The 13,760-nt window shown below is 50.5% G+C and overlaps 1 protein-coding gene across 9 annotated transcripts; it reads left to right on the forward strand.

The window, feature by feature from the left end:
- The first annotated feature begins 99 nt into the window (after nucleotides 1-99).
- Nucleotides 100-13,673, forward strand: IL17RC (interleukin 17 receptor C). 9 transcript variants are annotated; one of them, XM_004738496.3, is made up of 19 exons: nucleotides 100-1,036; nucleotides 1,322-1,343; nucleotides 1,540-1,692; nucleotides 1,969-2,043; nucleotides 2,135-2,244; nucleotides 3,414-3,525; nucleotides 3,859-3,903; nucleotides 5,579-5,679; nucleotides 5,942-6,001; nucleotides 8,708-8,762; nucleotides 8,849-9,030; nucleotides 9,125-9,175; nucleotides 10,028-10,073; nucleotides 10,238-10,359; nucleotides 10,633-10,692; nucleotides 11,233-11,281; nucleotides 12,675-12,770; nucleotides 12,877-12,915; nucleotides 13,011-13,673. In XM_004738496.3, exons 1-19 carry the CDS (start codon nucleotides 932-934, stop codon nucleotides 13,628-13,630), a joined length of 2,103 nt encoding a protein of 700 aa, XP_004738553.1. In that variant the 5' UTR covers nucleotides 100-931; the 3' UTR covers nucleotides 13,631-13,673. The 9 variants fall into 9 exon arrangements, with proteins under 9 accessions (XP_004738553.1, XP_044919237.1, XP_044919239.1 ...); XM_004738494.3 differs by having other exon boundaries at nucleotides 102-1,036; nucleotides 5,579-5,718; XM_045063302.1 differs by lacking the exon at nucleotides 12,877-12,915.
- Nucleotides 13,674-13,760: the final 87 nt, after the last annotated feature.

Consider the following 13,760-nt stretch of genomic DNA (forward strand, 5'->3'; position numbering starts at 1 on the left):
CACACACACAGTGAGAGAGGGAACGCAAGCAGGGGAAGTGGGAGAGGGAGAAGCAGGCTTCCCGCTGAGCAGGGAGCCCGATGTGGGGCCCGATTCCAGGACCCTGGATCACGACCTGAGCTGAAGCCAGATGCTTAATGACTGAGCAATCCAAGTGCCCCAGGACCTGGAAATCTTAATCCTTACTGTGAACAGGTTCAGAAAGCTCCATCTATCATGCAACATGGCAACAGCACAAATGGGGCCCCTGTCTTCCTGCCTGAGTCCTGAGTTCCTTCCCACCCTTGAGCAGAGGCCAGGAAGGGGTGAAAAGCCCACTTTCTGATGCCCTTTGTCCCTCCCTTTAGAGCTCCTGCCCCACAAAGGGTCACTGAGTCTCAAGGCAGATGTGTGAAGGGACAAGGGGTGCCCTGTATGAGGGGACGTAAGGGGCAGCAAAATCCCAGATTCACATGGGAAGTGGAGATGCCCGTGTATTGCCCAGGCCCTCTTTCTTAGGGACTCCCAGGGTGAGTAACGCTCCCTTACTCAGCGGTGATGCCACCACCCTCTTCAGGGGCCCCTCCCAGCCAGGTGTCAGCAGAGAAGGAGGAGGACGAGAGAGGGAGAAGAGAGGAGGCAACCACCCCAGTCCAAGGCTGCTGGCTCCCAGGCCTGGTGTTGGTGGGAGGGACAGGGCGGGGCGGGAACAGTCAGCAGCCTGCCGGGAGCCAAACCGAAAGGAAAGCACTCCCGGCTGGCCTGGGACAGGATTCAGGGCTCCCAGGAGAGGGAGTGCTCAAGACAGCACTGGGACCCCAGGCTGAAGAGGGATTCTGGCGCCTAGTGCCCACAAGCTTGGGGCTGATTAGGAACGGAGGTACGGTGTCTGCCCCCCCCTTGGGGGGGCAGGACAGGGCCTTGGGCCTTGGTGCCTCCTGGTACATGGAAGATGCCTGTGCCTTGGTTCCTGTTGTCCTTGGCACTGGGCCGAAGCCCCATGGTCCTCTCTTTAGAGAAGCTTATGGGGCCTCAGGACACTGCCCGCTGCTCTCCGGTAAGTCTGGGGTAATGGGAGGGTTGGGGGCAAGCTCAGGATTCGGTCTGCCACCTATCGGAGGCCCTGGCCTGGCTCCTGTCACTGTCACCAGAACTGCCCTGGCTGGTTTGTCTGGTGCTGATGGGATAAGAGAAGAACGGGGAGGGGGCAAGAGCTGGGTTTGTCTTCTCCTGGGAGGGGCTTGAATGGGGAGCCCCAGAAGGTTGGCCAGGGTTATCAGGCAGGGGGAAAATGGCTAGGTTCGGTGGCATAAACTCTGATTCATCTTTCCCTCCTTTCTAGGGCCTTTCCTGCCATCTCTGGGGTGAGTAGCCCTACTTTTAGAAAGAAAAGAACTGCTCAGGTTGGCAGAAGGGAGGGGAGATGTTCCAATTCCCTGCCCTGACCACCCACCCCTAGCCCAGGAAGAACCCAAAGCTTCTTGGCCCTCTGGGGGTGTCAGGTGCAACTAAACTCTGGATTATGAACAGCTTTAGCTCCCCCTGACCCTTGATGCACAGATGGTGACGTGCTCTGCCTGCCCGGGAGCATTGTGTCCGCCCCAGGCCCTGTGCTGGTGCCCACACGCCTGCAGACAGAGCTGGTGCTGAGGTGCCACCAGGAGACTGACTGTGACCTCTGTGTGCGTGTCGCCATCCATCTGGCTGTGCATGGTGAGCATTTCATCCCCTAGCTGTATGTGCACATGTCAGCATGTCTGCGATGGGCACAAGGCTTGGGGAGTCCGCCAAGCAGTCCTGTGCATCCTCAGTGTTCACCTGGAGAACACCGGCCAAAGGACCTCCGGGTCAGCCTGGTCTCCCTGTCTCCGTCACCCCAACCCTGGCCCCAGGCCTGGCCCCTGCTTCTCAGCCTTCAGGAGGGAAGCCAAGCCCAAAGCCAGCCCAGAGCCTGGGCCTGACCTAGGCCTTGTTCTTGGGTGATTCCAGGGCACTGGGAAGAACCTAAAGATGAGGACAGGTCTGGAAGAGCCGCTGATCTGGAGCTCGAGGAGCCTAGGAACGGTGAGGGGAACCTGGCTGGCCCAACCGCCCCTAGCCAGGGCCTGGCCGGAGGCCCTGGAGCCTGACCAGTGCCCCACCCCATTGCTCACAGCCTTTCTCCAGGCCCAGGTGGTGCTCTCCTTCCAGGCCTACCCTACCGCCCGCTGTGTCCTGCTGGAGGTGCAAGTGCCTGCTGCCCTCGTGCAGCCTGGTCAGTCTGTGGTATGCAAAATCCTAATCCTAGCAGTAGCCATCTTCTCAATATAGCGTCTCTGAAGTGCTCTTGTGTGTGTGTTATCTCTGTGCGCTGACTCTGGCAGGGCTGTGCACAAGACCTTCCAGTCCTTTATGCCTCTGTTTTCCTGTCTGTAAAATGGGACTAAGAATAGTCCTACCTCATGTGGCTGTTGTGAGAAAAAGATGAGTTAGTATGTGTAAAACACCTCGTGTAATGCCCAGCAGTGAAGGATCTCAAGAGAGTTAATTCTCTTTCTTTCTTTCTTTCTTTCTTTTTAAGATTTTATTTATTTATTTGACAGGCAGAGATCACAAGTAGGCAGAGAGGCAGGCAGATAGAGAGGTGGAAGCAGGCTCCCTGCTGAGCAGAGAGCCCGATGTGGGGTTCGATCCCAGGACCCTGAGACCATGACCTGAGCTGAAGGCAGAGGCTTTAACCCACTGAGCCACCCAGGTGCCCCTAATTCTCCCTTTCTTCTGTAATTCTCAGAAGTACACATGAACTAGGCATTATTATTACCCTCATTTTCCAGAGAGAAACTGAGATTGGAGAGGGGAAGTCTGTGCTCTGGATCTACTTCTCTGGACTTTCTATACCATGTCTGCCCTGTGTGTAGACCATGGTGCAGGGAGTTGGGGCTTCTCCCCACTTCAGGATGCCACATGTGTTTGGAAGATGTAGCTCCACTTGGGCCAAATCACTGAAACCCTTTGACTCCCCCTCCTGCCTGCAGCTCCCAGCCAATATCCTCTTGCCTGGAAAATTGTAGAATGGGAGAGAATCTGCTGGCCTACCTCAGTGGGCAGTTGTGAGGACCACTGAGGCACTGGGTGTGGGAAGGGGTATCTCACATTTGTGTTGGCGTATCTGATCACCTTAGCTTTGGCCATGGGATGGGGGACAGCAGGAGTGGGAGCAGGGACTCAAATAGCTAGAGCCCTTATCCCTGCCCTGCTGACACCCTTACTGAGAGTGTGTGCTTTAGAACTGGGGGCCTTTAAAGGAAACGCTAATGGGAGAATTTCGGGCCCTACAGTATAGAGTCATTGGTTGGGGGAGGAGGCAAGTGGAGTGGTCCCCAGAGGAGCTCAGAGCCCTTGGCCTGTATTCCGAGCCCTACACCACCAGCCTTGCACCACCCCTCTCCTCACAGGGCTCTGTAGTATTTGACTGCTTCGAGGCTGCTCTGGGGGCTGAGGTGCGACTCTGGTCCTACACTCAGCCCAGGTACCAGAAGGAACTCAATCTCACACAGCAGTTGCCTGGTAAGCGGCTCCAGAGCCTCAGGGGCCCCAAGTCCTGTCCCCTGGTCTCTTTCCCCTCTGGCTACTACCATTCTGCTTTCACTCCCTTCCTAGTCCCATCCACTCACAGGCAGGGGGCTGAGCTCCCATCTTCCCTAGCATCTATCCCTCTTGTCTCCTCTCCCCAGGTGATATAGCTTCCCAGTGCCTGAGAAGGGTGCTTTGGGCACTGGATAGATGGGATGGTATTTAAGGGACAAGGAGCCCTTCCCAGTGCTCCCCATGGGTTGGATTGCCCCCCTTTTTTCTTTGGCCCCCAGCCCCACTGGAGGCTTTTCTGTGATCTCTCCCCAGACTGCAAGGGGCTTGAAGTCCAGGACAGCATCCAGAGCTGCTGGGGTACGGGCTATGGCCAGCAGGGCTGGAAGGAGGGAGGGGCAGGGTCTGGAGTATGAGGGATGCTTGGAGGTGGCTTCAGGTCTGGGTTTGCCACAATCCAGATGCTCGTAGCTCATTCATTCATCACACATGAACTGCAGTAGCTCCTACTCTGTGCCAGGCATTGGGAATATGAAGGTGAATCTCTCACTCTTTATAACAAATTTATTTATTAGTACCAAGGACATCTAGAGGCCCAAAGCATTGTCAAGATATTGGTACACCCCACTACCACCATATACCAAAATACAAACAATATTAATCCATAAAATAAGGGCTAGGAAGGTCAAGGTTCTGATGATTTTTCCCAGGCAATGTTTGAATTTTATTTTCACTTTGTTTATTTTTTCATATTGTATTTTTTTTTTTACTGTGGTATAACACACATATAGAAAAGTGTGTAAAAGTGCACTAATTTTAAGGTCCAGTTCAGTTAATTTTTACATATGTATACACTTGCATAACTGTCACCCAGATCAAGATATAAGCAGTGATATTTTTGAACCCTTAAATTTTTTCTTTTTTCTTTTTTAAAAATATTTTATTTATTTGTCGGAGAGAGAAAGAACTCAAGCAGAGGGAACAGCAGGCAGAGGGAGAAGTAGGCTGAGCAGGAAGCCTGACCTGGGACTCGATCCCAGGACCCTAGGATCATGACCTCAGCCCAAGGCAGATCCCCAACCAACTGAGCCACCCAAATGCCCTGAACTCTTCAATTTTTTAAATTTTATTTCCTTTTCGGTTCCTTAAGTTTGGGCCTGCCTCTTTGGTAATTCATTAGAGACTACTCAGCACCGGAGCTTTGAGGACACAGATACACATCATGCATTTCATGTCTTCATTCATTCAGTAGATACTGTTCTACTTTTTCAGCAGATATTTATTGAGTAACTACTCTGCCCAAGAAATAGTCCTAGGCACTTGAGATTAGTCAACAAACAACTGACAAAAATCCTTGCCTTACAGAGTTAATATTCTAGATGGGAGTCAGGGTCAGCATAGGGGTGATGGAGGACACAATAAACACATGGAGATGTGAACTATGCAATAAAATGTGATTAGTGCTATGAAAAAAATTGGGGGAAGGGGAAGGAGGAGAAGGGATTTGGGAGTTTGCAGAAGTCAGGGATGGCTTCACTCTGGTGAGCAAACACCTGAAGGAGCCCTGTGGGTATCTGAGGGAAAAGTGTTCCATATGCAGAAGGAACAGCCAGTGCAAAGGGCCTGAGGCAGGAGTGTGTCTGGTGTGTTTAAGTATTAGCAAAGAGGGCAGTGTGTCCGCAACAATTAAGGGCAAGAGTGCTAGGAAATGAGGATAAAGTGGATAAGGTCTTGCAAGCCGTCATAAGGACTCTGCCTTTTACTCTGAGAGTAACCAGGGAGGGGTCATCAGAAGGTTCTGAGCAGAGGAAGATGGTTTATCTTACAGTGGTTATAGGATCCTCCTGGCTGCAGAGGGAGAAGAGCTGGGTCAGGATACTGGTCTGGTCAGCGATGAGGACACAGGCTCTGCCGTCCAGGGGCCTTCCAGTCTCAGGGATATGAAGGAAACTAAAGGATCAGTCAGAGGGCTATGGCCAGGGGTGGGTATGCAGAAGAGATGAAGGAAGTCTCTCTCTCTTCACCTTGCCCACAGCCCTGCCCTGGCTCAGTGTGTCTGCCGATGGCGATGATGTGCACCTGGTGCTGGACGTCTCTGAGGAGCAGCACTTTGGCCTCTCCCTGTACTGGAACCAGGTCCAGGGCCCTACAAAACCTTGGTGGCATAGCAACCTGGTGAGGCCTCCCCTTCCCCAAGTCCATTTCCACTCTAGGCTGATGCCCAGGCTAAGGATGCAAGCGCATTATCAAAGGAGACCCTTGAGGAGAATATAGCGACCCATGCCCCAAGCAAGGAACATTGGTGGGGTCACTGCTGCCTGCCTGATTTCCTCAGCTTTGGCTTCCAGTCTTCCTCCTCCTCATATTCTCCAACTTCTCGTCTTCTGCTTGTCCACAGACTGGGCCACGGAACATTACCTTGAACCACACAGACCTGTTTCCCTGCCTTTGTATTCAGGTAAGAGAAGAGTCTAGCTAGCTGCCAGGGCAAGGGGATTGAGGAATTGAGAAGGGGGGTGGCCCTTACCTTTGTTGTCTTGCCATCCACTGTATTCCTCTTTGGGATGGGAACTATTGCTCCCTAAAGTGACTAGCCCTTTCCTGACATTTGCTGTCCTGTCTTCTGCCTGTTGCAGGCTCTGAATGCTTTTCCTGATCCTCTGTCCACAGGACTCCTTCTCATTCTTCATAGTCCCATTCAAATGTCAACTCCTCCTTGAAACCTTTCCCTACTCTTCCAATTGCCTCTTTGTACTCCTCTGGAAAGTAGAGTATATGCTGTGAACTCAGACAGTTTGAATACTGACTCTTGCCATTTGCTAGCTATGTGACCTTGTACAAGTCATTTCACCTCTCTGAGCCTGTTTTTTATCTGTAAAATGGGCATAACAATACCAGCCTCATAGAACAGTTAAAAAAGGAAGTATCCAAGCTTCTATATGTTGGTTCTTTCCTCTTCTTTTATTTTTTTTAAGATTTTATTTATTTATTTGGTGGGCAGAAATCACAAGTAGGCAGAGAGGTAGGCAGATAGAGAGGAAGGAGCAGTTTCCCCTCTGAGCAGAGAGCCAGATGTGGGGTTTGATCCCAGGACCCTGAGATCATGACCTGAGCCAAAGGCAGAGGCTTTAACCAACTGAGCCACCCAGGAACCCCTTCTTTTTTTTAAGATTTTATTTTTAAGTAATCTCTACAACCAATGTGGGGCTCAAAGTTAACAACCTTGAGGTCAAGAGTCACATGTTCTACCAACTGAGCCAGCTAGACACCCATCTTTCCTCTTCTGATTGCACATTTAAATGGTGATCAGGTTCCATCAATTTTATCTCTGACGTCAATGCCTGTTATTTCCACTGCCTGAAATACCCTCATTTCTTTTCTATATAGCCATATCCTTCCAGCTCTGGTATTACCTCTTTCCCAAAGCTTTTCCTCAACTGTCTGGCCTCTCCTGCCTTCCAAACTTCTTACACTTCTGTCTTTTCTTGTTCATTTATCACTTCCTTTCTTATTTGGGCACCTGTCTCCTTTTTTCTTGCACACAACAGATGCTCAATAAATGAGTCACCAGTTTATTAATTTATACACATGTTTTATCTTTACTAAAACTGTGACTTTGTAATTTCCTGAAGGCAAGGAAGTAATACCTAATTCAAATTTAGTAACTCCCCCAGAGCCTTGTGCAATGCCTGGCATGTAATGGGTGCTAATTAAGTCTGTTAAAGGAATGAATGAATGAATGAATGAATGAATGAAACTCTACTAACTAGCACTGTGATAGACACATAACAGATGTTCATGAAATGTTTGCCGTGATATAAACATCTTTACTGTCAAGCACAATGCCTGCCACATAGTAGGTGGTCTTAATAAAAGTTTGCTGAATACTATTTTTGGGGCGCCTGGGTGGCTCAGTGGGTTAAAGCCTCTGCCTTCAGCTCAGGTCATGATCCCAGGATCCTCGGATCAAGCCCCACATCAGGCTCTCTGCTCGGCAGGGAGCCTGCTTCCTCCTCTCTCTCTGCCTGCCTCTCTGCCTACTTGTGATCTCTGTCTGTCAAATGAATAAATAAAATCTTTTTTAAAAAAGTTTGCTGAATGAATTAATATACTATCTCTACTGCTTACCATAGGGCTAAGCACAGAATAGATGTGTTTTAAAAGCTTTTTGAAAGAAATGGGGTGCCTGGCGGGTTCAGTTCATAGAGCATGTGACTCTTGATCTCAGGGTCATGAGTTTGAGCCCAACACTGCGTAGAGTTTACTTAAAACAATATACATAGGGGCGCCTGGATGGCTCAGTGGGTTGAAGCCTCTGCCTTCGGCTCGGGTCATGATCCTGGGGTCCTGGAATCGAGCCCCACATCGGGCTCAGCGCTCAGTGGGGAGCCTGCTTCCCTTCCTCTCTCTCTGCCTGCTTGTGATCTCTGTCAAATAAATAAATAAAATCCTTTTTAAAATCTTAAAAAATATATACATATATTTGTTATATATAGTATATATTACATATTTTATATATTATATGTTTAGAAATATATTATAGAATATAAACATGTGGATATTTATCTATATATTCATATATTTATATTATATATTATGTAAATATATAATAGAATATATTTATATTATATATAATATATAATTATATAATATAATGATCATATGTGATATTTAATATATAAATATATACTGTCTATATTATATAAGACAATATATAATATTATATATTTTTATATACTATAAAATATATGTGTAATATACTATATATTATGCATACTATATATAATATATATGACACAGGACAGATAAATTTATATATATTAATGTATGTTAACACTTAGCACAGTACCTGGCATATAGTAGGTTCACACACAGTGATTGGATTTCATTATCAACGTCTGTAGTGCCAACCATGGTGCTAAGATACAGAGTAGGTCTTCATTAAAAATCTGTTGAATGAAGGTGTTGCCAGATACTGGTATAGGGTCTGCTGGAAGAATCAATGCATGCAATGCTAGGGCTTTACAAAGAGCAAAAAGACTGGGCAAGTGTTGATGAAATATTAGTTGAATGAATGCATCCCAGTGCTTGGCAGAGGGCCTGGCACATACTTTTAGAGGGCAGCTGGGTTGAATGGACTAATAGAACCCTGTTTCTTTTCCAGGTGTGGCCTCTAGAGCCCGACTCTGTCAGGACTAGCCTCTGCCCCTTTAAGGAGGGTGAGAAGACCAGGGCTGGGGCCAGGGTGGGAAGGGTGCAGGTGGACGCATGCTGGGTGCCCAGTGACGCAGCCCTCTTCTTGCAGACCCCCGGGCACACCGGAACCTCTGGCGTGCAGCCCGGCTGCGGCTACTGTCCCCCCAGGGCTGGCAGCTAAATGCACCCTGCTTGCTGCTTGCTGAGGCCACTCTGTGTTGGCAGGCACCAGGCGGGGGTCCCTGCCTGTCGCTGGTCCCACCGCTGTCCCGAGAAAATGTCACTGTAAATGTAAGTGAAGCCGTGGGAGGCTCCTGGGATCAAGAAATGACAGGGAGCTTGGGGGGCCTATTTCCTGACCTCACCCATTACCCTTTTCCCACAGAAGACACTTGAGTTGCCATTGCTGAATGCCCACCCCAACCTCTGTGTTCAGGTAAGAAGGGCACAAGAGCTCTGGACTAGGGGAGGACCCCAAGTGGATCCTACCAGATAATTCACTGTCTTCTGGACCCACTTTATCCCTTGGGTCATGGAAGCAAGGTTGTTTTGGGCTACCTCTGGGAGTTGTACTATTTATTTAGCAGTACTATGGGACTCTGAGCAAGTCACTTCACCACTCTGAACATCAGTCTCCTAATCTGTTTAATGGGGATGATAATAACTACTTCACAGTAGTGAATAAAACCAATCAATGTTCCCACCCTATAGATCTTATTTTCTAATGGAGAAAGAGAGGGATGCAGGGGTGGCTTAGTTGGTTGAGCGTCTGCCTTCAGCTCAGGTCATGATCCCAGGGTTCTGGGATGAGTCCTGCATCAGGCTCCTTGCTCAGCGGGGAGCCTGCTTCTCCCTCTGCCTCCTGCTCCCCCTGCTTGTGCTTGCTCTCTCTCTGACAAATAAATAAAATCTTAAAAAAAAAAATAATGGAGGAAGACACAGACTGAATGAATTAATACAGTATACAAGTGGGGTGGTCAGATGAGGCCTCTTGGTGAAGGTGGTTAGATGAGAAGGGAACATAGAAAGTGCTTTCTCAGACATGAAAAGAACTAATTTAGGGTCATAAGGCTCTTTAGCACAGATGCCCTCGCAAGGCTGTGGCTGAGAAAAATAAAGTATCTCTTAATCATCTAGCCTTGAATCCTGATATGCTTAATATTAGGTCCAGGATGCAGATCCCCTACTCCAACCAAACAGACCTCCCCTTACTGTCCTTCTCTTCAGTTCTTTGCGGCCTTGCCTCTTGCTTTTCCTTGTGGCCCTAACCTTGGCTCCTTCTAAGCAGGTGAGCAGCTGGGAGAAGCTGCAGCTACAGGAGTGCTTGTGGGCTGGTGAGTGGAGCCTAGGAAAGGCTGGGGCAGGGCCATTGCAATAGAGGTGAACCCTGCAAGTGCCACCTCATGGGGGTGAAGATCAGGCATGGGAAGGGGTGGGGGCAAGTGGCAGCCTCCAGCATGCTTGGGTCTTGCTCAGAGTGGGCTCTCACCCCTTTCAGATTCCCTCGGGGCCCTCAAGGATGATATGCTGCTGCTAGAGACACGTGGCCCCCAGGACAACAGATCACTCTGTGCCTTGGAACCCAGTGGCTGCACCCCACTACTCAGCCAGGCCTCCACGGTGAGGACAAGGGCGTCCTCCTCCATGTACCTTTCCAGTTCCATCTCAAGCCTGGCCTCAGATTTTCACTGCATTCAATTTCCCCTCCTTTGTGCCAGACCCTGCAGTGCTCTCTGGGAATGTGGGGGTTACTCAGACCTAGGCCCTGTTCTTAGTGACCTCTTAGAAGTCTCCAACCACTCCCCTTCCCTTCCCCAACTATTCTGCAAGCTGAAGCTTGGTGGTCTCCTAAGTATGATGCCCCTAGGTGACAACCTCCCTTTGGTTTGGCAGAGGGCAGCTCGCCTCGGAGAGCAGTTACTACAGGACCTGCAGTCAGGCCAGTGTCTGCAGGTGAGTGGCTGGCAGGAGGGCCCTGCCCCAGTGCCCAAGGCCAATAGGTCTAAAACTCTGTATTTAACTTCTGCCATCTCTTCCTGTGCCTAGCAGAGGGTATCAGGGAAACTCTCACTCCTCCTAGACAGGGGCCTCTTCATTGTACCTCTAGTACCCACTCACCATCTATTTCTGCTTATTTTGTGTCCAGCCCTGGGGAAGCCAAGAATTGAAGAAGCATAGCTGCTGTTCCCAAGTTGCTCACTGCTGGCTAGAAAACAGTACACAGATAACCAAATTTATATGCACTAAGCACTGGGTTCCAGGGAGAGCATCAAGAAAGGGTGATTTCACATGGGCCAGTTCCGGCATGGAGTAGGCAAAGCATGAACAAAGGCAGAACAGCTTGCGGCCTACTGTGTGTGTGTGTGTGTGTGTGTGTGTGTGTGTGTGTGTGAAGTATGCATGCATAGCTGAGGCTGGGAATTTGGAGATCAGGCTGGCCAGAACTTGGTGGGTGTTCTGGGCTGTGGCCTTGGCTTTGTTTGTGTCTTACAGCTCTGGGAAGATGACCTGAGAGCACTATGGGCCTGCCCCATGGATAAGTGTGAGTATTAAAAATCTGCCCTTCCCCTCCACCAAGGGCTGGAATCTAGACATTTTTAGGGAGCTCATGCAATGGCCTTTCCTTCCCTGGCTCAGATCAGACAGACATTCCTCCCTTCATTCAAAAACCAAAAAGAGAGCTTACAGGGATCACCAAAAAGACAGAATCCCTGCCTCTTCCACAGCCATAGAAGGCTAGAAAGACCTTAGCTAAATAATTGCTTTCATTTAGTATGCATTTATAAGCATTCACTTATAAAGTGCATATATTGGGAAACTGACTTAGGTGGGGTGGGGCCAGGAAAAGGTTCTGGCTGTTCTGAAGGCTGAGCTAGTTAAAGGGGGGAGAGATGCTTTTTTGAGGAACTCCAAGGTAGCCAGTGTGGCTGGAGGGTCTTGGAAGGCAGGCCTCTATCACAAGGATGCAAGGGTCATCTAGGGCCTTGATGGAAGGAATTAGATTTTTTTTTTTTTTTTTGAAAGAGTGGGTAGGGGCAGAGAGAGCATCTTAAGCAGACTCCACACCTTGATCTCACAACCCTGACATCATGACCTGAGCCAAAACCAAGAGTAATAAAACCTTTAACCAACTGCGTCACCCAGGTGCCCCCTAGGAAATTGGATTTTATGTTAAGAGCAATGGGAGCCTCCTGAAAGGCTGAAATCAAATTTGTATTTTATTTTTTTTTAAGATTTTGTATTTATTTATCAGAGAGAGAGGGAGAAAGCAAGCACAGGCAGACAGAATGCCAGGCAGAGGCAGAGGGAGAAGCAGGCTCCCTGCTGAGCAAGGAGCCCCATGTGGGACTCGATCCCAGGATGCTGGGATCATGACTTGAGCCGAAGGCAGCTGCTTAACCAACTGAGCCACCCAGGTGTCCCTCAAATTTGTATTTTAAAAAGATCTCTGGGACTGCCATGTAGTGAAGGACTTGGAAGCAAAAAAGAGGTTTAGGGACACCAGTTAGAAGGCTTTTGGAGTCATCAAGAGAGTGAGGTCAAGGGCCCAGCAACCCTATGCTTAGGAGACATTATTAGCTGACATTTGAGCACTTGCTAGGCCCAGTGTAAGTGCTTTGTGTGTATTAATATTTGTAATCTTCAAACAACCCTAGTAAGTAGGTACTTGTTGTGAACCCAGTTTTACAAAAGTGAAAACTGAGGCAAAAGATTAAGTGACTTATCTGAGGTCACTCAAGTAGATGGATCTATGTCCATATGTTGACTCTGACACTATATGCGGTGGATTTGCGTTAGATCTTTCCATTCCCCTGAGCCAGTTCAGTCACCACACGGCAGCCCCAGAGATCTTTTAAACGAGTTTTTCTCCTACGTGAAGTAGGGTGAAAGTGTTAGGTATCTAACTAGCCTGTCCTCTCCCCTGGGTCTCCTAGACGTTCACCAGCGCTGGGCCCTGGTGTGGCTGGCCTGCCTACTCTTGGCCTCTGCACTTTTCCTTCTCTTCCTTGTCAAAAAGAACCAAGTGAAAGGTGAGCACTTCCCGACCCCCCACTCCCCAAGGGCAGGGCTGGGAGTTCCCCCTCGAGAGGGTGGCGGCTGAGCTCATGGGCTGCCTCCGCCCCTCTCCCCTAACAGGGTGGCTGAGGCTCTTGAAGGAGGACCTCCGTGCGGGGGGTGAGTGTGAGCAAGTGCCGGGCGGGGGGCCGCCCTCAGGGGGCCGGGCCTCGGGCCTTCTCACGTCTTCCTTTCCCCTCTATTCTCTCCCGCAGCTGTCGCCAGGGGCCGCGCGACTCTGCTCGTCTACTCAGCGGAGGACTCCGGTTTCGAGCGCCTAGTGGGCGCCCTGGCCTCAGCGCTGTGTCAGCTGCCCCTGCGGGTGGCCGTGGACCTCTGGAGCCGTCGTGAACTGAGCGCGCAGGGCCCCCTGGCCTGGTTCCACGCGCAGCGGCGTCAGACCCTTCAGGAAGGGGGCGTGGTGGTCCTGCTCTTCTCGCCGGGGGCCGTGGCGCTATGCCACGAGTGGCTGCAGGACGGGGCGTCAGCGTCCGCCCCGCACGGCCCGCACGACGCCTTTGCCGCCTCGCTCAGCTGCGTGCTGCCTGACTTCCTGCAGGGCCGGGCGCCCGGCCGCTACGTGGGGGCCTACTTCGAAGGACTGCTCCACTCGGAGGCCGTGCCCGCCCTTTTCCGCAGCGTACCCGTCTTCTCCCTGCCCTCCCAGTTGCCCGACTTCCTGAGGACCCTGCAGGGGCCTGGCACCCTCCGTCCCGGGCGGCTCGGGGAGAGGGCGAAGCGAGTGTCCCGGGCCCTGCAGCCCGCCCTGGACCAGCTGCTTCAGCCTCCCGGGGATCCTGGGGATCCCGAGGACGGCACGCGGGTTGGCACGTGAGGCACGGGCGACGGCTCAAATAAAGGCAGATGCTATTTTTCTACCGGTGACTCCGCCTGTGTCCGTGACCGCCTCGCTGGCCTAGCACGACGCCCGCGGCCCTTTAACACCCGGACAGGTGCAGCCTTGC

The sequence above is a fragment of the Mustela putorius genome, unplaced genomic scaffold (genome assembly GCF_011764305.1).
Source record: "Mustela putorius furo isolate JIRA1106 unplaced genomic scaffold, ASM1176430v1.1 tig00003850_pilon_pilon_pilon, whole genome shotgun sequence".
Taxonomy (NCBI): domain Eukaryota; kingdom Metazoa; phylum Chordata; class Mammalia; order Carnivora; family Mustelidae; genus Mustela; species Mustela putorius.